Source organism: Callithrix jacchus, chromosome 4 (assembly GCF_049354715.1).
Source record: "Callithrix jacchus isolate 240 chromosome 4, calJac240_pri, whole genome shotgun sequence".
Lineage (NCBI taxonomy): Eukaryota > Metazoa > Chordata > Mammalia > Primates > Cebidae > Callithrix > Callithrix jacchus.
This window is the reverse complement of record NC_133505.1, coordinates 117498938-117523884: the sequence shown is the minus strand read 5'-3', so window position 1 is coordinate 117523884 and position 24947 is coordinate 117498938. Positions and strand designations below refer to the sequence as shown.

Sequence of the window (24947 nt, the reverse complement as noted above, 5' to 3'; positions counted from 1 at the left end):
TGTTAAGGGAGTTACTTCACTTAACACAAAGACAAATATTGCATGTTCTCACTCATATGTGTGAGCTACAATATTAATCTCAGGGAGGTAGTGAGTAGAATGGTTCAGAGGCTGAGAAGGGCAGGGGACAGAGCAGAAGGTGGTAGGTTGGTTAGCAAGTACAAAAATACAGTTAGAAGGAATAAGTTATAGTGTTTGATAGCACAGTGGGGTGACTACAGTTAACACTAACTTATTGTATATTTCAAAATAGCTGGAAGATTTGGACTGTTCTCAACACAAAATATTTGAGGTGACTGACATCCATATTACCATGATTTGCTCATTACACATTGCATCAAAGTATCATAGGGAACCCATATAATTATGTATAGCTATTATGTATCAATTCAAAAATCAATGAAACAACTGAAACATGAATTTTAAACCAACATCACTATTTTATCAATATTTTATTCAAACAAGATTTTATATTGTACAAAGCTATGTAAACAGTGAGTAGTCTATGTTTTTGTTTGGGTTAGAGTCTCACGCAAGCAGTGGTGTGATCATGGCTTACAGCAGTGTTGAACCCCTAGGCTCAAGGTTCCCTTCCACCTTAGCATCCCAAAGCACTGAGACCACAGGTGTGAGCCACCACACCCAGCCTAGGTGATTAGTCCTAGATTCAGATGTAATAAATCTACAAGATAAAAGAAAAAAAAATCTACGAGATCATTCTTACCCTGTTAAGTCCCCCAAATCAAAATTGATTGGTGAAAACTTGCCTAGAAGGGCACCCTCCAAAAGATCTGAGCTTTTGTTTTAGGAAGGGCTTCAAACAACAGCCATTATTTCCTGCACTGGACCAAGCAGCAGTGGAGCGAATAGAAAACAGATCTCTTCCTCTCCGGTTTTCCTTTGAGAAAGTGCACAGAATTTTAAGCATCTACAAAAGCAGCATAACTTAATCTGTAAATTAGCCTTAAAACAAAACAAAACACTGTGAAGTACAGGTTCCAGTTTTCTGTGCTGATAAAAGCAGTGGTTCTCAATCTTGGTGCACACTACGATGATGGGGGATTGGGGAGGAGTTACTTTTTAAAATATCCATACTCAGGCTCCATGCCAGACCCATCAAATTAATATTTAAGTTAAAACGCTGGGCATCAGTCATTTTTAAACATTGCCAGGTGATTCTAACAGCAGCCACGTTTAAAAAACACTGGAGCAAAGGTTAAGCACTTGGGCAGAGGACAAGAACACATTTTGCAATCATGTTCTTCCCTTGGGTCCTCTCTCCTTCTGGAGCTTATGGATTCTGGGGAGTGTAGAAGCAAAATGTCACTTTCCCCTGCTTCAGGAAGGCTAAGAATTTCCTCCACCACTGTATTAGTCTGTTTTCATGCTGTTGATAAAGACATATCTGAGACTGGGCAATTTACAAAAGAAAGAGGTTTATTGGACTTAACAGTTTCCCCATGGCTGGGGAGGCTTCACAATCACAGCAGAAGGCAAAGGGCAGCAAATCACATCTTACATGGGTGGCAGCAGGCAAAACAAGGGCTTGTACAGGAAAACTCTCCCTTATAATAACCAATAGATCTCATGAGACTTCCTATCTGAGAACAGCATGGGATAGACCTGCCCCCATGATCCCGCCAGGTCCCTCCAACAACACGTGAGAATTCAAGATGAGATTTGGGTGAGGACACAGCCAAACTGTATCAATTGCCATCAGAAGACTTTGCACCCTAAGACAAAACAAAAATAGTAGGGCCATCTAATTGTTTCTGATCCAAGAAACAATAAAACCTTGAATGTTTCCCATAAACCTGGACTACCTAAGAAATTTTTTCCTTGGTTTTTGATATACTCCATATGAAGATTTGCCATAACCTTTGTGAATATAATGATTATATGAGGCAGTTAACTGTTTTTCCCCCATGAACAGACTAATGCAAACTCAGAAACCTTGGCAGTTTTTAATTTTTTCCTTCAAATACTTATGTTTTTTATCTGGCAAGCCAGTCATTCTCTTGCTCTCTTTGAAGGTAAACTTTTCCTTTTCTAAATGCTTCTGTCTCTGAGTATATCTTCCACAAGGATAAAGGTTCATAGAGTGCTTGGACACAGAACTGGACACTCCACCCCTGGGGGCAGAGTTCACTGCAAGTGACAAGGGAAAGGGCTGAGAAATGAGAGCCTGCTCTATCAGCCCAACGGTGGTGTTTGGAGCTGTAATCCAAGATCTAGTTAGACCATAAATATGTCCTCTTAGCTGTACTGAACAAATCTCAAAGTTCATGTCAGACTCCTTTGTTGTAGGCTTCTTAAGCCTTCTTACCTATATTCACCTAAGCAATAATTTCTACAAAACTCTAAATCAAAAATGACTCCAAAGACACATAAAAGTACTAGACATACACAAACAAAAACACACACCAAGGAACCAAGAGTTTAGCCACATTCCTTTTCTAAAACTGGGTAAAACCTATTACAATAGGAGTTACTGGCTCTTCTGCTGATAGAAATTTTGTCATGGCAAATTTACTTGAAATAGAAAAACATAAGCTTGGTGAAGGCAAGGATCTCATCTGTCTTCTCCTGTTACAGTCCCAGGGCCCCGATTACTGAACATGGTAAATGCTCAGTAAAAATATTAGATGACTGAAATGCATAAATTTGAAAAACTTACTGGTCCACACAAATGACAGCTGTAATGATAGCTCCTGCAAACTGGGAATCCTCTTAGAGCTCACTCAAGCAGAAATCCTACCCTACTAAGAGAAAACTTTCTTTCTTGGTAAAAATCAAACAGTCCACAAACCTTGTCTAATATGCTCTTCCAAAAAAGTCTGCAGTTTGGTGTGATTTTGTTTTTCCAGTTCTGATGCAGAAGATGAACCAGACCATCCATCCCAGGGCCTACCAACTTGCATCCCATGCAGGCATCTATTACCAACATTTATGAAGCCCAGCACTTCTTTGGTACAGAGCAGAGAGTAAAAAATCCCTTTTGATAACAGCTCCTGCATGCAGAGTGGTGGGAGTAGGAGGGTAAGAGTAGCCACTTTCTGGATGGGAGCAATGTCATCAACCCGAGGGAAACCCCTTCGTAGGCTAACCAGCAACTCCTGAGGCAAAGCATCTACTCAAGTCAAACAGGTTTCCTCTGGAATGTGGATCAGATATATACAGAGGATGGGCCAGGAATGTGGAAAACAAGTGGTCCCAAGGTGGGGGGCAGGGGCAGAACTGCTGTGAGAGTGGCAGAGAGCAGCCCATTTATGGTACTCTGACCACACACCTTCTGGTTCCAAGGTGGTCAGAGGGATCTCTGTAAACGAATGAGCACAAAATAGAACCATTCACTTGACAGAAAACTGAGATCAAAGCTGTACCTGGTGCTGCAAGGACAAAAAAGAAACTTCATTAATACTTAGTCTAAAGAGCCTCACATGCAGTAAGCCCTCAAGCACTTGTTCAATGATGGAACAAAAATTGCAAGTAGAGATAACAAAACTTTGAGGTAGCTGCCGGATATAACCTTTCTTTGAGTTCTCTTATTCAGTACACAGGTGCTACTGATACGATCATAACAGGCCTGAAGTCTGAGGTAATACTTTAAAAGTATGTGTTTCTCTATTCTCTTGCTAAAGCTGCTCTCTTCTAGAAAAACCTGATTAGGAAAAAAATCTAAGATAAATAATACAAACATAACAAAATATTAAAAACAGAATTACCGTAAGATCCAGCAATTCCGCTTATGGGTATATATTTCAAAAGAACTGTAAACAAGATCTCAAAGAGATAGTTGTACACCCACATTCACAGCAGCATATTAACAAGAACCAAAATGTAGAAGCAACACATATATCCATTGACAGATGAATAAACAAAAGGTAATATGTATATACAATGGTATATCACACAGGCTTAAAAAAGAAATAAATTCTAACACATGCTACAAGGATGATCCTTGAAGACATTATGTTAAGTGAAAGAAGCTAGTGCTGAAAGGACAAAAACTGTATGATCCCACTTACCTTAAGTACTTAGAGTAGTCAAATTCATAGACAGACAAAGTAGAATGGTGGTTGCCAAGGGCTGGGATGGGGGCATAGAATGGCAGATATTGTTTAATGGTACAGCATTTGTTTTGCAAGGTAAAAAATGTTCTGTGGATGAGTGGTAGTGATGGTTGTACACAATGTGAACATACTTAATGCCACTGAATGGTACAATTTAAAATGTTAAAAGGTACATTTTCCATTATGTGTATTTTATCAAAATTAAAAATAAATAATTTGTTATTAGAAAAACATTTTATAATCGCAACAAGTTGTTCTGAGCTAAAAGCCCAGCCCCTTGTATTACTCATGTCATCTAACTTCAAAACATTCCTCCAGGCCACCCATTAACTAACTCATAACCAAATGTACCAAAGGCAAGCTGCAATAAATTACAGAATCTACTAACCACATTCCACAATTAAAAATCTAAGCAAAGGAAGTCATAAGAGCAATATACAAGAAAAGTCACAGCATAGGATATGGTGTCTCACACCTGTAATCCTAGAATTTTGGGAGGCTGAGGTGGAAAGACTGCTTGAAGCCAGGAGTTCAAGACCAGCCTGGGTAACAAAATGAGACCCTGTCTCTGAAGAAAAAAAAAAGCCTGGTAAGGTGGCATGCAACTGTAGTCCCAGCTACTCAAGAGACTGAGGTGAGTGGATTGCTTGAGCCCAGGAGTCTGAAGCTGCAATGAGCTATGATCACACCACTGCAATCCAGAATGGGCAACATATGGAGACCCTGTCTCTAAGAAAATTAAAATGAAATAAACAGAAAAGGATAGTCACAGTGTAAGAACCAATCTTCTCTGAAATAACTGGGGAAAAAACACAGAAATAGAGAATAATACAAGACATAATAAAAATAACCAAAGATCCCAGACAAAAACTGGTGGAATTCATCACAACTAGACCAGCATTACAAGAAATGCCTAATGCCTCTGGAAACAAAAAGATAATAATCACCATCATGGAAACATGCAAAAGCATAAAATGTACTAGTAGAGTAGATACACAAAGGAGGAAGAAAAAGAAAACTTATATCTATGGAAAATCACCAAATCACAATGATAAACATTAAGAGTGGAATAAACAAAGGATATACAAAACAATCAGAAAACAATTAACAAAATGACAAGAGTAAGTCTTCACCTATCAAGAATAGCCTTTAATATAAACAGATTAAACTCCCCACCTAAAAGTTATAGAAAGATTGAATGGATTAAAACAAACAAACAAAAAAAAACAAAAAAAATTCCATTACCTACCCAAATATACGCTGCCTGCAAAAAACTCATTTCACCCATAAACACTCATATGGACTGAAATTGCAGGTATGGAAAAAGATATTCCACAGAAAGCAAACCAAACCCGGCAGAAATAGCTATACTTATATCAGATAAAGCAGACGATAAATCCAAAACTGTAAAAAAAAAAAAAGAAAATCATTATATAATAATAAATAGATCAATTCAAAAGGCTAAAAAAACTGTAAATATATATGCACCAAACACCAGAGCACCAAAATAAATAAAGCCAACATTCATATATTTAAAGGAAATCTCAAGCCTATATTCCCAGCACTTTGGGAGGCCAAAGCAGGAGGAATGCTTGAGCCCAGGAGTTTGAGACCAGCCTGGGCAACATAGTGAGACCTTGTTACTAGAAATAATTAGGAAATTAGGCTAGGCACAGTGGCTCATGCCTGTAATCTTAGCACTTTGAAAGGTCAAAGGGGGAAGATCACTTGAGTGCAATTCAAGACCAGCCTTGGCAACATACTGACACCTTACCTCTATTAAAGAAATAACAAATCAGCCATGGTGACACATAGCTGTAGTTCCAACTACTCAAAAGGCTGAGGCAGGAGAATCACTTCAGCTCAGGAGGTCGAAACTACAGTGAGCCATAATCGCGCCACTGCACTCCAGCGTGGGTAACAGAGTGAGATCCGGTCTCGAAAAAAATAAATAAATAAAGGGGCACAGAGACTCCAATACAATAGTAGTTGGGGACTTCAGTAATCCAATCTCAGCACTGGACAGATCATCTAGACAGAAAATCAGCAAAGAAACATTAGATTTAGACCAACTGGACCTAACAGACATTTACAGGGCATTTCATCTAACAGCTACAGAATAAACATTCTTCTCATCAGCATATTCTCCAAGATAGACCACATGTTAAACAAACAAACACAAAAACCAAATCTCAACTAATTTAAAAAAATCATTGCAAGAATCTTTTCTGGCTGGACACAGCACTTCATACCTATCCCAGCAGTTTGGGAGGCTGAGATGAGAGGATTGCTTGAGGCCAGGAATTCAAAACTAGCCTAGTCAACATAGCGATACACCATTTCTACAACAGAAAAAAAAAAAACAAAAAACTTTGGCATGGTGACACATGTAGTCCTAGCTACTCAGAAGACAGACAGGGGCTTGCCTGAGCCTAAAAGTTTGAGGCTGCAGTGAGCCCTGATCAGCCACTGCACTCCAGCCTGGGCAACAGAGTAAGACCCTGTCTCAAAAAATATATATCTCTTTTCTGATCAAAATATAACCTTTTCTGATCCGAGGCGGGTGGATCACCTGAGATCAGGAGTTCAAGACCAGCCTGACCAACATGGTAAAACCCTGTTTCTACTAAAAATACATAACTTAGCTGGGTATGGGGGTAGGCGCCTGTAATCCCAGCTACTCCAGAGGCTGAGGCAGAAGAATCGCTTGAACTGGGAAATGAAGGTTGCAGTGAGCCAAGATAGCGCCATTGCACTCTAGCCTGGGTGACAGAGCAAGACACCATCTCAAAAAAAAAAACCTAAAAAATACTACAAGCTGGGCACAGTGGCTCACACCTGTTATCCCAGAACTTTGAGAGGTTGTGGGAGGATTGCTTGAGGCCAGAAGTTTGAGACCAGCCTGGGCAACATAATGAGACCCTGTCTCTATTTTTTAAAATAAAATTTAAAAATAAAAAATGCTCAGTATCTATCACTCATAATTAGGGAAATGCAAATCAAAACCGCAATGAAATATCATCTCACCCCACCTAAAATGACTATTATCAAAAAGACAAAAAAAAAAAAACCAGATACTGGAAAGGATAAGAGGACCACTAGTACACTGCAGGTGGGAATGCAAATTAGTTTAACAAGTAGAAAACAACATGGAGGTTCTTCAAAAACCTAAAAATACTTCTGCCATGTGATTCAGCAATCCCACTGCTGGATATACATCCAAAAGAAAGAAAATCGGTATATCAAAGACACAGCTACATGCCCATGTTTACTGCGGCACTATTCATGATAGTCAAAATATGGAATCAGCCTAAGTATCCTTCAATAGATAAGTGGATAAAGAAAATGTGGTATGTATACACAATGAAATACTATTTGGCCATAAAAAGAATGAAACATTGTCATCATTTGCTGCACCATGGATAAAACTGAGGTCATTACGTTAAGTGAAACGGGCCAGGCACGGAAAAACAAGTATTGCATATTGTCACTCATATGAAAGCTTTAAAAACTGATGACCGGGAGGCAGAGTAGAATGATGGTTACTAGAAGCTGGAAAGGGTGGAGTGGTGGTCAAAAGAGTTGGTTAATGGGTAAAAAAATATGGTTAGACAGAAGCCAGGTTTGGTGGCTCACACCTATAATCCCAGTATTTTGGGAAGACAAGGTGGACGGATCACCTGAGGTCAGGAGTTCAAAACCAGTCTGACCAACATGGTAAAACGCTGTCTTTACTAAAAATACAAAAATTAGCTGGGCATGGTGGCAGATGCCGTAATCCAAGCTACTTGAGAGGCGGAGGCATAAGGATTGCTTGAACCTGGGTGGCAGAGGTTGCAGTGAGCCGAGATCATGCCATCGCACTCCAGCCTGGGAAACAAGAGTAAAACTCTGTCTTAAAAAAATACATATAAAAAACAGAAAGAGTAAGTTCTGGGGTTCAACAGCACAGTAGGGTCATTATAGTAATTCTCCTGCCTCAGTCTCTTGAGTAGCTGGGATTAAAGGTGTGCACCACCACGCCTGGCTATTTTTTTTTTTTTTTGAGACAGAGTCTTGCTCTGTCCCAGGCTGGGGCTTAAGTGCAGTGACTCGATCTCAGCTCACTACACCCTCCGCCCCCCAGGTTTAAGCAATTCTCCTGTCTCAGCCTCCTGAAAAGCTGAGATTACAGCTGCACCACCACACCCAGCTGATTTGCGTATTTTTAGTAAAGATGGGGTTTCACCATGTTGGCCAGGCTAGCCTTGAACTCCTGACCTCAGGCATTCCACTCGCTTTGGCCTCCTAAAGTGCTGGCATTACAGGCATGAGCCACCACGCTCGGCCTAATTTTTGTATTTTTAGTAGAGACAGGGTTTTGCCATGTTGACCAGGCTGATTCAAACTCCTGACCTCAGGTGATCTGCCCACCTTGGCCTCCCAAAGTGCTAGAAGTATAGGTGTGAGCTATCACACCTGGCCTCAACTGCATTTTAATAGGTTAAAAGCACAGTGATAAGGGAAATAAAATATTGAGAGGAAAAAAAAAAAGAGGCATAACTCTTGAGTTAACTCACCCACTGTCCTACAAACATAAAAAAGATTCTCCTATATAAGAATTGTCGGCCTGGGTAATGGGTCATATTCCATCCCCATACTAGCTGTACCTGTAATCACGTTCAGTGATTGCTGAAGCTTTTCTCCCCCAGCTCATAGTTGTTGGCTTTTTGTGTTTTAGAGAAGGGGTCTCTTTAAATTTTTAGAGACAGGGTCTCGCTATATTGCCAGGCTGGTCTCAAATTCCTGAACTCAAGGGATACTTCCACCTTGGCTTCCTGAGTAGCTGGGATTACAGGTGTGAGCCATCATACCCTGCTCTTAGCTCACAGCTTTTAGCTCTTTTGAAAATCTCTATTTTACAGGTACCTGACTGTGGCAGACAGACTAAGGCAATCCCCAATGAGTCACATCCCCGTGCTGGCCTCTACTCTTGCTTCTAGATACTAGAATATGGTAAAGGCAATGGGATGTTACTCCCACAATGACATAACGTCATCTAAGACGCATTTGGAGATTCTCCTGCTTGCTTTGAGGAAGCTGCCATGTTGTGAGAGGCATCTGTGAGTGGGCCACATGGCACAGAACTGTGGGAGGCTTCCAGAAGCTGAGTGGTGCCCAGCTGACAGTCAGCAAGAAACAGGGAACTCAGTCTACAAGAGTAAGAAACCCTATAAGCAGCCCTGTGAGATGGTAAATGTCTGTTGTTTTAAGGTGTTCAATTTGTTATGTGTTACCCAGCAACAAAATACTTGGGTATTTGTTAGTCAGGTATCAGCAGACACTTACCTAAGAACTGATCAGTAGGATGAATGCTAATTCTTAGAATTGTACTAAGTCTTTTCCTTCCAATATGGAACTTTAACAATGCCTATGATCTCACACGACCATTCATATTTTGGTTTGTGAAACCATAGTGAATTTTCCAGTGTGGATTTTGAAATTTTCTTCCATCTTCTTATCATCATCATCCTCTCCCTGAGCTGCATCTTCTACCCTGTAACAGTAAATGCTGAAGGTGGAATTCCTATTCTGCCAAGTAACTGCTACTGCCTAGTTTCCAACAACCTGAGAAAAAGCAGTTAAGTGAAGCAGAAGTAATTTCCGAGTTCTAACGGGAAAAGTACAGTACAAAGGAGCAGAAGGGCTGGTGTGGTGGCTCATACCTGTAATCTTAACACTTTGGGAGGCTGAGGTGGGTGGATCACTTGAGATCAGGAGTTTGAGATCAGCTTGGCCAACATGGTAAACCCTCTCTACTAAAAATACAAGAATTAGCTGGGCATGGGGGCGCATGCCAGTAATCTCAGCTACTCAAGAGGCTGAGGCAGGAGAATCGCTTGAACCAGGGAGGCAGAAGTTGCAGTGAGCTGAGATCATGCCACTGCACTCCAGCCTAGATGGTAAGAGTGAGAGAGACACCGTCCTCCACCCACCCACCCCCCCAAAAAAGAAATAAAAAGAGTAAGAGGGTTTTAACCATTAACTTCTCTACGAGCCCTCTCCAAAGTTGTTAGGTCATTACATGAACCAACATTGTGGCAGGCATATAAGGTGAATGGGCAGTGGTCAAGAAAGATGCTGTATTTTACTTGAGACAAAAACAATTGCACATTTACAGAAATTAAGTAAAAGAAAGCACAACTACTCCAATCAGGTAGAAATTAGATGTTATTCAGCATAAAACTGGGGGAAGTAAACAAAATTTCATCAATTCTAGGCATTTTTCAAAGGACTGCCTGCACCAATTTTGCCATGCACACAGGAAATACCCTTTCTGATCCTTGACTCCTAAGCCACCAAGTCACTTTCTAATCTTTACTTTGGTTTCCCAGGTATTTCAAACTCAGGAAGGAGAAACCCTGAATGGGTGACACAAGTATTCCAATCACTGGAAAAGACTGCCTCACTGTAAATTACATTTGCAACTGGTTTACAGTAATTACGATATGATCACCACCCAGATGGTGAAGGGCTAATCTTGAGCAAGGCTCAGACCCAGGCTCTGTTACTGAGGTAGGCAAAGGACCTCAAAAGACTCCATCTACAGCCCTACTCCTAATGTAACTCTGAAACAGCTTTTAAAATTAGAACATAGTGTGTCCAAATCCCACTTGAACACAGAATATTAGCATATAAAAATAACTTCTTTTTAAAGTGTCTGTAAAGATAGTATCCTCTCCATAATTGAATGAATTACTGTATTTCACTGAATCTAAGCCACTGATTGTAAAACACATTATTTTATATATACATATGGGGAAAAAATGCCAACTGAACTTTGTCACAAAGTTAAATGATCACTGATTGTAAGACATGTCCTGATTTCAGAGACATTAAAAGTGTGGGGACAAAAACTACAACTTACGAGTCAATGAAATACAGTACTAAATTCAGGTAATTATTCAAATAAGGTATTAAACATTAAGTACATTAAATTGACATGTAATCATTTATCATTAGCACTTTTTTTTGTCTTTTTTTCTTTTCATTAGCACATTCTTAAAGCTATTTATCATTTTGGTTTCACTTCTCATTTGAAATGAAGAACGGGGAGGAGGGGGCACTTGTACTGATTTCTAGCAGACATTTTGCACAAACTTTAAAACGTATGGATTCCCAATTTGGAAATCATCTCATTTTCATTTCTAGAATCACCGATCAGGAGGAGAGAAAAATGAGGCCTATGTTAAGTGAGAGTGAAAGGCTAGGAGTCAAGGCTTGAAGCCAGGCCCCTTGGCCCTGTTCTGTGTTTTCTTCACTGAAATGAGAAATCAAATAAGTCACAAGCATTCTATGATCCAACCCTACAGATAAGGAAAGCAATTAATAATAGTATCTCTCCATTTCTCTTTTACAAAACTATTCTCAACTTTCCTGGCAAAGTACTGATACCTGATAATTTGTTCAACCAATGAATTCACCTCCTACATGGTCTCATTCTATGAGAACAATACCCAACTTCTCAAACACAAACGCCTCTTTGCATGCTCTGAGGGGTAGAGACCATAAAATATTTCCTAATCAGTCACATGCCAAATACTAGCCTTATAACAAGATCCCAATGTACGTGTTTGAGACCATTTGGTTACTGATGGAAGACTCTGGGAATTACAGAACATTTCAAAACTTTTTAGCATTCACTATAATTGGACCTAGAAATTTTAATTCCCAAGACATGGTGAAATTCTGCTAATGCTCTGCTCTCAATGGCCTCCTTAGAAGTGGCAATTATTTAGGGATGTCAGTCCTGGTTTCAGACAAGTGCTTCACATGGGAGTTGCCAGTATTAACAGGAGAGGACTCAAACACCACTGCATTTGATGGGTTGGTTACAGATTTCAGCTGTGGACCGTCAAACTATTTCCAGATGTCTCTATTACAGAATGCCTCATTGTATCATTCATTTCAATCACTTCAAAATCCATTTCATTCCATTTTTCTGCATCCTCCTCTTCATTCTCTTCCTCATATTCATTTAGCCCGGAGCTAGAAAGCAAAGCTTTCTGGTCCTCACTCTTTCTATTTTCTTTTCGCTGGCGATTAAGAGGTGAAGTGGCTAATTTATACATCACAGGAAATAAAACACCAGTGGCTACTGAGGCTCCCAAAGAGGTATAGAGCACTACAGGCAAATCAGGGTATTTTCCTTGAAGAATTCCAATCATCGCAGGAATAGCCATTTCTCCCAGGGCAGCACCAATTACAAAAAATGCTGCAGATTTCCCATGGATGGTCGTGTACTGTTCAATCCAAGAAACACCACTAGGAAATGTGGTTGCCATTGAGGCCCCATACACTGAAGTTGCTATCCAGAGACAAACTGGGTTCTTGTCAAAAAGCACCAGAAATAAAGATGAAGTCAGGCTGCCAATGTTGCTCAACACGATCATGGTTCCAGGTTGTAAGCATGTAGCAAAAAAGATTGCCAGGCCCCTGAAGGCTGCAAATGTCCCCCAGAAGATGGAGTTCAACCCAGCGGCTTCACTTTCTTTCATGCCAACATGAGTGGTTGCAAATGAGAAAACATAAGAGCCATAGGTTACCTCGGCTCCAACATAGAAAAAGAAGAACACAAAAAGGAGACAAAGAAGGGCATTGTGATATTTTGCTCTTCGAGATGTCTGAGCAGACACTCTTGCTTTTTCCTGCTTTGAGCTATTCTTTAAAAACAGAGCAAACAAAATGACAGAAACTACGAACATGTAAGTTCCGATAACAGCATAAGCCCACAGTAAAGTCATATCATTAGGTACTCCAAACAGAACTCCTGAGTCAGCATCAGATGACTGGTTGAGTGCAGGACGATGAAAGTTAGACTCTGTGTGGTTTTCAGCAGACACTGTCGGACCCAATGCCAGTTTAGCTAGCAGTGGAGCCAAAAAGGCACCCAAAGCAAAACAGAAGTGTAAGGCCTGCATATGTGGGGCTCCTTTGTCCCCCCAAAGAGCCAAGACAAGGACGTTACCACCTATCAATGAAAGATGGGAAAAATTATTTAAGTAAAACATAGTAACTTTTTTTTTAAGTTCACTTATCAGAAAGGAGGTGAGTTTATTTCACATGGCACAAGCATTATAATATTCTAATTATCAAACACTGCAACTAAATAAACTCTGAAAAGGAACTCTAACCCACTACCACCAGACAACCGTAAGCATTATAACATCGCATACTCACAAATCAAATGCTACAGTCTAGTAAACCACCTCCAAGAGCCAAGGACACTAGCAAGAAGCTTTTTATAATGCAGTTCTAACATCAGACTGGGGAAGAAATATTCATATATTAATATTTTACATATATATATTTAGAAAGCAAAATTTTAACCATCAGATGGTAGCCAAATTACCAAAGTTTTCTGTACTTGCTCTTGGTAACCACTTGAGGAAAATTACTTACTTATGTATGTAACAGATGCAAAACGTACATCCAAGAACCTGAATACTCCAGGGTTCTGGTGTGCCCATTGGAGGGAACAAGGACACCAGTCAGCAACTGCATTTATACTGTCTAAACATCTAGGAGGGGAAAGGCAAGAAGCAGTACATCTTGGGCTACCTTTTTTTTTAACAGATATTTTCAGATAAATATGTAATTCCACCCTATAATTTCATAACCAAATCAAGCCTGAAGTAAAATAAAATATTTCCCCAACAGAAAGAACAGAAAAGAAAGAGCCTGGTCCACAGCACGAACCTCTCTTGGCTTCGAAGTCAAGGTACATGTCAAGTTGGATTGCTGTTTCTATGCTTTCTCAGCTAAACAGTGGTTCCAAATTTGGTTTAACCTATTAAACCACCAACTCCTCCCATATAAGCACAATAAAGTTCTACCCCAAAATGAAAGCCTATTCACCTGCACTGTAATTACCCACACAGGGCCTTCCCTGTTGACACTGTAAATCAACCATCTCTAATAGAACGAAATTCTTTAAGTCCATTTCAGACTTGGCTGCTCAGAAATAGGCCCCCTAATTAGCAAGAATAGCTGCTAGAAGGGTGATTCGTTCTGAGTGACTCCACGACCAACTCAGTAGGTCTGTGTCATTTTACAGGGCATTGCAAGTGATCATTTAACATTATCTGTTGTACTTCTTCTAGTAGAAAGTCCCTACTCCCAGAGATGACACAGAAGAGCTCACTAACCTGTATCCAGAATGCCCATTGAAGCACCAAAGACAGACATCATGACAGTGAGTAATACTGCTTTCTTGCAAAAAGGAACAAGATAAAGACCAACTGTGGTAGCCGACATTGACACTCCTGAGAAGGCAGAAAGTCAACTATAAAAAATAATATCCATGCAAAGTCGTAGATCAAGTCAACATCATAAATGTCCAAACATGCAAAATAAGGTCAAATTTAAATTAGGTAATGAGTAGATGAGAGTTTTTGCTTCTAAAAGTGGTTATGTTATTGGAATCTTTTATAATCTTTATGGACTATGAAATATAAATAATTGTAACACAAATACATTTCCAGCACTGCTAATAATCAAGCTGTAAATTATACCACAAGGCAAAGTTTTATACCAAAAGAGACAAGCCAAAATTAATTTAAATTATTCACACTGAAGAACCTAAAAGAAATTTTTAGACATGAGGCAAAAAATCAAAAAGACAAAAATAAAATGCAACTACTAGAGTAGGTTGTAGTAAAATTTACTAAATAAATTAGTTTGAGAAATAGGGAGGAAAAGATAAGAAATATGTTCTTTCCGCCCACTTTGGAAATAAGAGATTATTAATTAATTAATTAACAACAACAAATTATTCTTACTTCCAAAAGAATTTTATTATATTAATCTAAATTTTCTCTAAATATTTCAATGTATTTTTAAAAAAGTATATGTTCAAAGCTTTGCCAGGCAAGGTGTGGCGGCTCACACCTGTAACTTCAACATTTTGGGAGGCTGATCTTTTGAGCTCAGGAGTTCCAGACCAACCTGGGCAACATGGTGAAACCCCAACTCTACTAAAAATACAAAAATTAGCCAGGTGTGGTGGCGCACATCTGTGGTCCCAGCTAATTGGGAGGCTAAGGAGGCGGAGGTTGCAGTGAGCAGAGATCCCATCACTGCGCTCCAGCCTGGGCAAAAGAGGGAGAGGAGACCCTGTCTCAAAAAAAAAAAAAAAAAAAAAAAAAAAAAGCTTTGCCTCCTATTCCTATTTCCTGGGTGAGACAGAGCCCCCTGGTGTTGTTCAACGACGACATGGGGCAGTAGGGACAAAAACACATCAGTTCACCCACCCTCCCATCTTCATTTCCAGGGCAGGGTGCAGGCTGGGCTGCATCAAGGAGCTCCTGCTGATCTATGGGGGCACCAGGAAATCTGCCTAAACCCTGATAAGCAGAATTTTTGGACAACCAGTATGTGATCCAGGAGTGCTATCTAAATTATAGTGGCTGGGAAGGCTAAGGATTGCTAACACAGTTTAGAGCTAATCTAAATTTCCAGAGACCCCCAACACAGATTCTCTCTAGCTGTCAAGGTGAAAGCAGGTACCAGGGAAACCCAACTGCCATTGAGGACACCTAAACACTACCCATTTTGACTGCCAACCATTCATGCTAGTGCTTTCATATTTTCAAAGACAAGTTGTAAATTAACTGATAGTCATAAAGAAAGTAAACTTAGCATTTACTTACCCAAAAGTAAAAAATGATTCATGATGTCAACAAGAACTCCACCAATCACAGAGCCACTCAAATATCCAAAGGCACGACCCACAAAAATGAAAGACAGACTACTGATATTTCGGTTCACATTTGTTGCCAAATCTTGAAACGTGGGTCCGAGTATAGCAACACTCAATCCCTGAAATTTAAAAAGACAAAAGCTCTTACTTACAATAATTAAAATAATGTCTAACTATGTGGTAGCTTCTTCTACTATAAAAGGGGGAGATAGGGCTTGGGATTTACAGTGTAACGCAGGGAATTAGACTACTGTTTTTTAGTTTTGACTAAAACTCTTTTTTTTGGTTTGTTTTGACACCTCTCAATTTTTAAGAAATTAATTTTGTTGTTGCAATCCTGTTTCTTTTCTGAACAATATATTTAAAAGACTATTCTGTATTGTTAATAAAATGTAATATTAAAAAACACAGCCAGGTGTGGTGGTGCATGCCTGTAGTCCCAGTCACTAGGGAGGCTAAGGTGGAAGGATTGCTTAAGCGTTGAGGTTGAGGCTGTAGTGAGTTCTGACTGAGCCACTGGGAAACACCAAAACATCAAAATATTATTCATTTTTTTTTTGGTGTTGTTAAACAGCAATATTTCTGGATGCACATGGGGTCCTTCCCCTGAACTATACATATAAACAATTTAAATGTTTCTAAATCTACACTTTTCTTCCAAGCCATCAGAATTACAGTCAGTAAAGGTTGCTTAGAAAATATTACATGTCCAAGTATAGAATGACTTTAAAAAGAAAACTTTACTCAAAGATAATGCAGTGTTAGCAAGAAGTAAGGATTACAGTTGGCTTTCAGAGGAAATCCACTGGACACTTACATGTTTCCAATCAGTCTACATTTCCAGAATATCATTGATTCTAATTGCCCTGCTCTGCTCTAAATGCATGAAGTGCGCCCCCTGCACAATCATTAACAGTCCAAGACTAAGGACCAATGTGGGCCCAGGTGCACAGCAAGCTCCTAGTACTTCGAGAGAATTCTGAGCACAGAATCTAATCAAATTAGTTCATGTCTTCAAAGGATTTACAACATACTTGACACTCAGTGAGGACTCACCAAAAGTCTGAAGTGATTTCTTTCTTCACCCCTCCCCACCACCCCCAATCAAAATATTCTAAAGAAACAATTCTGGCTCAGAGTCCCTGAGATGCTAAGTGACCACAAATGACTCTTCAGAGGACGCATCCTCCCAACTCCCCAAGGATCATGTATCAGGTGATAAGCGGGAGGTTTCCCAAAAGTGAATCGAGGGGCTGCCCAGGGGTTTGGCAAAAGTCGCTTCTAGCCTTGCAGTTTGCGCCAAGAAAAACATTTAAGAATCTCAAGTTGGTTTTATTAATAAATAGGGCTGTGGGCAAAGTAAGAGACATATTCCTGGCCCTATCATATTTCTGGCTGGTTAAGTAACCAGCTGTGTGATCCAGAAAAGTCACTTTCCCCTCTGGGCCTATTTCCTTATTTGCAAAATTAAGCAGTTGGACTAATTAAGTCAGACCACCAGGAAGAAGAAAAGCAGTTTTTCTGTGTAATAATTTGGGGGTTGAGTGACAGGGTAAGGAGAGCAGCAGCCAAAGCCATGGGCAACTTGCAACTTTCGCATCCCAAGAAGAAGTAGGAAGGCTTGCTGGGCCAGACGCAGTGGCTCACGCCTGTAATCCCAGCACTTTGGGAGGACGAGGCAGGTAGATCACCAGAAGTCAGGAGTTCGGGACCAGCCCGGCCAACATAGTGAAATCCCGCCTCTACTAAATATACAAAAATTAGCCAGGCATAGTGGTGGACGCCTGTAGTCCCAGCTACGTGGGAGGTTTAGGCAGGAGAATCGCTTGTACCCGGGAGGCGGAGACTGCAGTGAGCCGAGATTGCACCACTGCACTCCAGCCTGGGGAAGAGAGCGAGACTCCGTCTCAATAAAAAAATAAAAAAGGCTTGCTGGAGCTGAAAAACATATTCAGAAAATCTCTTTTGCACTTAACAATAACATTCCAACTTTAGAAGGGTGCCCATTTTCCAGATGATGAAACTGAGGCCCAGAAAGATTAGGTAATGCGCCTAAGGTCAGTTTGCAAGTGGCGAAGGCAAGACTCGAACGCCCCGGCCTGGGAGGGTTGAAGCCCGGGATCTCACCAGCCCCAGGAAGGAAGAAAACAGGATCACAGTGGTGAACCACCGCAGCATGCTCCCGGTCCCACCGCTCGGCTGGGAGACCGCCACCGTCTCTGGCTCTTTCTCATTCTCCGCCCAGGCCTCAGGCTGCAGGAGCCGCTGCCCCGCAGCCGGGGGCCCAGCCCCACGGAGCTCCACTTCCAACTCCAGCTCGGCGGCTCCAGAGAAGGCGTCTTGCTGCCGCCGCGCTTCTCAATTCTCAGCGGAACCTCTAGAGCTCGGAGACGAGCACTGGCCCCGCCCCCAGGCCCGGGACAGCCACTTTCCAAGGGACCGCCCAAGCTGGGACTGAGAAGGCCAACTTCGCAACACTGCCGGTGTTCCGGTCAGTGGACGCGCGCCCTGCGGCACACATGGCGCCTGCGCGGGTCACGTGGCAGAAATGTGGCCTCTAGCCAACCGGGACCACGCCTCAAGCCGGAAATTGATGTGGTTGCCTAGGAGACTGGACGCGGCTCTCCAGCCTCGGCATCTGCTTAGCTGAGCCCACAGAGGCTGGCGGATGTGCGCCCCATGGCGGAGCGAGTCGAAGCCGCAGCCTGGGACCGGAAAATCAAGAGGTAAAACGCGGCCAAACCATTATGAGGAAAATGGGCCAAGAATTGAACGATAGCGCCTTGCGCCGGCTCCCCGGGTCTCCTGGGGAGCGGAGGGAGCCTGAATATCTGATCCTTAATACAGCTTTTTGAAATCCCTGAGATGTGTCGTGAGTCGTTCATCTTTCACTCCACTTATTTGTTGAACTTCATTAAGTTTTCATGTATTTTATCTCAACCCTCACAAAACTCCAAATTCCACATTATCCCCGTTGTACAGATGGAAAGATTAAGTCATAGAGAATAAGTAACAATTTGCCCAAGCTCAGTCATCGAATTAGTGGCCCTAAATAAACAGTGTAGCTCAAGAAAGAAACGGGGATCCAAAGCTGTGGTTTCAAGCACACTCCCACCTCAATTCCTGAAATAATTCCATCGTTGTAAAGAAGAGGAGCATGGCATCGATTTGAGAAATTGCTTCCTTTTGCTCTTTAACAAAGCGGACCACAGCCTCAAAAGGTCATATACTTTTCTTTATCGTCTATTTGAAATGTTCTTTTCCACCTGATTCTTCCAACTTTCATCCACTTAGGTTCCCAGACTACGAACCTTAGTCTTACTATTTCTTGCAACTCATCTCTCCAGCCTTATTTATTTAGTCATTAAGTCTTTCTCCCACCCGCACCCCCGCTTTTTATTTATTTATTTATTTATTTTTGAGAGTGAGCCTATGTCACCCAGGCTGGAGTTCTGTGGCGCAATCTCGGCTCACTACAACATCTGCCTCCTGGGTTCAAGCGATTCTTCTGCCTCAGCCTCCTGAGTAGCTGGAATTACAGGCGCGCCCCATCACGCCCAGCTAATTTTTGCGTTTTTGGTAGAGACGAGGTTTTACCATGTTGGCCAGGCTGGTCTCCAACTCCTGACCTCAAGCGATCCGCCTGCCTCAGCTTCCCAAAGTGCTGGGATTACAGGCATGAGCCACCATGCCCTGCCAAGCATTTCTTTTGGCAGATCAGTTGACATTCCTTAATATGAGAATGTCTTTATTTCACTTTGATTCCTCAAAATATTTTCACTGGAAATAGAGTTCTGGGCTATCAGTTGTTTCCCTTCAGCACCGAAAGATGAGATTTCTATTTGAGTTTTGCCACCCAACAGTTCCCAACTGGGGCCTCTCCTCAGGACAAACCACAAGAAAAGAAAAAAGCCAGGAAATTAATCCTTTTGCATTCTGAGTTTTGACTCCCTACCAGAATTCTTTATTTACTTTTCAGAGTCTGCAGGTAGTTGCCATTTGTATTTTGTCATGAGTCTTTTAGTTGTAATCGGTGAGAGAGAGGGACTGAACTAAGCTAATGACGCCAAACCAGGACGGTTTTCTACCTGTCTTTTGAGAATCCAAGTTAAAAATAAATAAATAAAAACAAAATTACTTCGGTGTCACTCTTTTCTTACACACCTTTCATTCTTGAGGCCGGTATATTTTCACTAATTCCTATTAGTTGTGCTGCTCCTAAATCTTTTCACAGGTTTTACATCGTGTTACAGTTCTTTTAGCACTTACCTTTAGTTCCTTAGTAGATTATAAAGTCAATGAGATTGAAACTATTGGTGTTATATGTCTCTCCCCTAACATTGTATTACATAATAAATATTACCTGACCGAATTGATTTATTACCTAACTGAACTGAGGTTCAGTAAAGCAATTGTAAAATTAATTTTTTAATTGCATTTTAGGTTTTGGGGTACATGTGCAGAACATGCAAGATAGTTGCATAGGTACACACATGGCAGTGTGTTTTGCTTCCTTTCTCCCCTTCACCCACATTTGGCATTTCTCCCCAGGCTATCCCTCCCCAGCTCCCCCGCCTCCGCTGGCCCTCCGCTTTTCCCCCCAGTAGACCTCAGTGTGTAGTACTCCCTTCCCTGTGACCATGTGTTCTCATTTTTCATCACCCACCTATGAGTGAGAATATGCGGTATTTCATTTTCTGTTCTTGTGTCAGTTAGCTGAGAATGATGTTCTCCAGATTCATACATGTTCCTACAAACGACACGAACTCATCATTTCTGATTGCTGCATAATATTCCATGGTGTATATGTGCCACATTTTCCCAATCCAGTCTATCATCGATGGGCATTTGGGTTGGTTCCAGGTCTTTGCTATTGTAAACAGTGCTGCAATGAACATTCGTGTGCAGGTGTCCTTATAGTAGAACGATTTATAGTCCTTTGGATATATACCCAGTAATGGGATTGCTGGGTCAAATGGAATTTCTATTTCTAAGGCCTTGAGGAATCGCCACACTGTCTTCCACAATGGTTGAACTAATTTACACTCCCACCAACAGTGTAAAAGTGTTCCTATTTCTCCACATCCTCTCCAGCATCTGTTGTTTCCAGATTTTTTAATGATCGCCATTCTAACTGGTGTGAGATGGTATCTCGTGGTTTTGATTTGCGTCTCTCTAATGACCAGTGATGATGAGCGTTTTTTCATATATTTGTTGGCCTCATGTATGTCTTCTTTTGTAAAGTGTCTGTTCATATCCTTTGCCCATTTTTGAATGGGCTTCTTTGTTTCTTTTCTGTAAATATGTTTGAGTTCTTTGTAAATTCTGGATATCAGCCCTTTGTCAGATGGGTAAACTGAAAAAATTTTTTCCCATTCTGTTGGTTGCCAATTCACTCTAGTGACTGTTTCTTTTGCCATGCAGAAGCTGTGGAGTTTCATTAGATCCCATTTGTCTATTTAGGCTTTTGTTGCCAATGCTTTTGGTGTTTTGGTCATGAAGTTCTTGCCTACTCCTATGTCCTGAATGGTTTTGCCTAGATTTTCTTCTAGGGTTTTTATGGTGCCGGGTCTTATGTTTAAGTCTTTAATCCATCTGGAGTGAATTGTAGTGTAAGGTGTCAGGAAGGGGTCCAGTTTCTGCTTTCTGCACATGGCTAGCCAGTTTTCCCAACATCATTTATTAAACAGGGAATCCTTTCCCCATTGCTTGTTTTTGTCAGGTTTATCAAAGATTATATGGTTGTAGATATGTTGTGTTGCCTCTGATGCCCTGTTTTGTTCCATTGGTCTATATCTCTGTTTTGGTACCAGTACCATGCTGTTTTGATTACTGTAGCCTTGTAGTATAGTTTGAAGTCTGGTAGTGTGATGCCCCCCGCTGTGTTCTTTTTGCTTAGAATTGACTTGGCTATGCGAGCTCTCTTTTGGCTCCATATGAAGTTCATGGTGGTTTTTTCCAGTTCTGTGAAGAAAGTCAATGGTAGCTTGATGGGGATAGCATTGATTCTGTAAGTTACTTTGGGCAGTATAGCCATTTTCACGATATTAATTCTTCCTAACCATGAACATGGAATGTTTCTCCATCTGTTTGCCTCCTCTCTTATTTCATTGAGCAGTGGTTTGTAGTTTTCCTTGAAGACGTCTCTTATGTTCCTTGTAAGTTGTATTCCTAGGTATTTTATTCTTTTTGTAGCAATTGTGAATGGCAGTTTGTTCTTGATTTGGCTCTCTTTAAGTCTGTGATTGGTGTATAGGAATGCTTGTGATTTTTGCACATTGATTTTATATCCTGAGACTGCTGAAGTTGCTTATCAGTTTCAGGAATTTTTGGGCTGAGGCGTTGGGGTCTTCTAGGTATACTATCATGTCGTCTGCAAATAGAGACAATTTGGCTTCCACCTTTCCTATTTGAATAACCTTTATTTCTTTTTCTTGCCTGATTGCTCTGGCTAGAACTTCCAGTACTATATTGAATAGGAGTGGTGAAAGAGGGCATCCTTGTCTAGTGCCAGATTTCAAAGGGAATGCTTCCAGTTTTTGCCCATTCAGTATGATATTGGCTGCTGGTTTGCCATAAATAGCTTTTATTACTTTGAGATACGTTCCATCAATACCGAGTTTATTGAGCGTTTATAGCGTAAAGGGCTGTTGAATTTTGTCAAATGCCTTCTCTGCGTCAATTGAGATAATCATGTGGTTTTTTGTTTTTGGTTCTGTTTATGTGGTGAATTACATTCATAGACTTGCATATGTTGAACCAGCCTTGCATCCCCGGGATGAATCCTACTTGATTATGATGGATAAGGTTTTTGATGTACTGTTGCAATCTGCTTGCCAGTATTTTATTGAAGATTTTTGCATCTATGTTCATCATGGATATTGGCCTGAAGTTTTCTTTTCTTGTTGAGTGTCTGCTGTGTTTTGGTATCAGGATGATGTTGGTCTCATAAAATGATTTGGGAAGGATTACCTCTTTTTGAATTATTTGGAATAGTTTCAGGAGGTATGGTACCAGCTCCTCTTTGTGTGTCTGGTAGAATTCGGCTGTGAACCCATCTGAACCTGGGCTTTTTTTGTGTGGTAGGCTCTTAATTGCTGCCTCAACTTCAGACCTTGTTATTGGTCTATTCATAGTTTCAGCTTCCGCCTGGTTTAGGCTTGGGAGGACAGAGGTGTCCAGGAATTTATCCATTTCTTCCAGGTTTACTAGTTTATGTGCATAGAGTTGTTTGTAATATTCTCTGATGATGGTTTGAATTTCTGTGGAATCTGTGGTGATTATCCCTTTATCATTTTTTATTGCATCTATTTGGTTGCTCTCTCTTTTCTTTTTTACCAGTCTGGCTAGTGGTCTGTCTATTTTGTTGACCTTTTCAAAAAACCAGCTCTTGGATTTACTGATTATTGAAGGGCTTTTCATGTCTCTATCTCCTTCAGTTCTGCTCTGATCTTAGTTATTTCTTGTCTTCTGCTAGCTTTTGAGTTTTTTTTTTTATCTTGCTCCTCTAGCTCTTTCAATTTTGATGATAGGGTGTCAATTTTGGATCTCTCCACTCTTCTCATATGGACACTTATTACTATATATTTTCCTCTAGAGACTGCTTTAAATGTGTCCCAGAGATTCTGGTATGTTGTGTCTTCATTCTCGTTGGTTTCGAAGAACTTCTTTATTTCTGCCTTCATTTCATTGTTTATCCAGTCAACATTCAAGAGCCAGTTGTTCAGTTTCCATGAAGCTGTGCGGTTCTGAGTTAAGTTTCTGAATTCTGAGTTCTAACTTGATTGCACTATGGTCTGCGAGACGGTTTGTTATTATGTCAGCTATTTTGCATTTGCTGAGGAGTGCTTTACTTCCAATTATGTGGTCAATTTTTGAGTAGGTGTGATGTGGTGCTGAGAAGAATGTATATTCTGTGGATTTGGGGTGGAGAGTTCTGTAAATGTCTATCAGGTTTGCTTGTTCCAGGTCTGAGTTCAAGCCCTGGATATCCTTGTTAATTTTCTATCTGGTTGATCTGTCTAATATTGACAGTGGAGTGTGAAAGTCTCCCACTATTATTTTGTGGGAGTCTAAGTCTCTTTGTAAGTCATTAAGAACTTGCCTTATATATCTGGGTTCTCCTGTATTGGGTCCATATATATTTAGCATCATTAGCTCTTCTTGTTGTATTGATCCTTTTACCATTATGTAATGACCTTCTTTGTCTCCTTTGATCTTTGTTGCTTTAAAGTCTATTTTATCACAGACGAGAATTGCAACTCCTGCTTTTTTTTTTTTGCTTTCCATTTGCTTGGTAAATCTTCCTCCATCCCTTTATTTTGAGCCTTTGTGTATCCTTGCATGTGAGATGGATTTCCTGGATACAGCACACTGATGGGTTTTGTTTTTTTTATCCAATTTGCCAGTCTGTGTCTTTTGATTGGTACATTTAGCCCATTTACATTTAGGGTTAATATTGTTATGTGTGAATTTGATACTGCCATTTTGATGCTAAGTGGCTGTTTTGCCCATTCGTTGATGCAGATTCTTCATTTTGTTGATGCTCTTTACCATTTGGTATGTTTTTGGAATGGCTGGTACTGGTTGTTCCTTTCTATGTGTAGGAGCTCTTGTAAAGCAGGCCTGGTGGTGACAAAATCTCTGAGTACTTGCTTGTTTGCAAAGGATTTTATTTTTCCTTCACTTATGAAGCTCAGTTTGGCTGGATCTGAAATTCTGGGTTGAAAGTTCTTTTCTTTAAGGATGTTGAATATTGGCCCCCACTCTCCTCTGGCTTGTAGAGTTTCTGCCGAGAGATCTGCTGTGAGTCTGATGGGCTTCCCTTTGTGGGTGACCTGACCTTTCTCTCTGGCTACCCTTAGTATTTTCTCCTTCATTTCAACCCTGGTGAATCTGTCAATTATGTGCCTTGGGGTTGCTCTTCTTGCAGAATATCTTTGTGGTGTTCTCTGTATTTCCTGGATTTGAGTGTTGGCTTGCCTTGCTAGGTTGGGGAAATTTACCCGGATAATATCCTGAAGAGTATTTTCCAGCTTGGATTCATTCTCTTCATCACATTCTGGTATACCTATCAAACGTAAGTTAGGTTTCTTCACATAGTCCCACATTTCTTGGAGACTTTGTTCATTCCT

The 24947-nt window shown here is 40.7% G+C and overlaps 1 protein-coding gene across 1 annotated transcript; it reads right to left on the bottom strand.

Annotated features, from left to right (window-relative positions):
- Positions 1 to 1419: 1419 nt before the first annotated feature.
- Positions 1420 to 18307, bottom strand: SLC60A2 (solute carrier family 60 member 2). The gene is given in 6 exon segments (XM_078369964.1): positions 1420 to 11940; positions 11942 to 11965; positions 11967 to 13083; positions 14261 to 14377; positions 15764 to 15932; positions 17941 to 18307. Coding segments are annotated over 6 exon segments (1575 nt in total). The 5' UTR covers positions 17992 to 18307; the 3' UTR covers positions 1420 to 11843.
- Positions 18308 to 24947: the final 6640 nt, after the last annotated feature.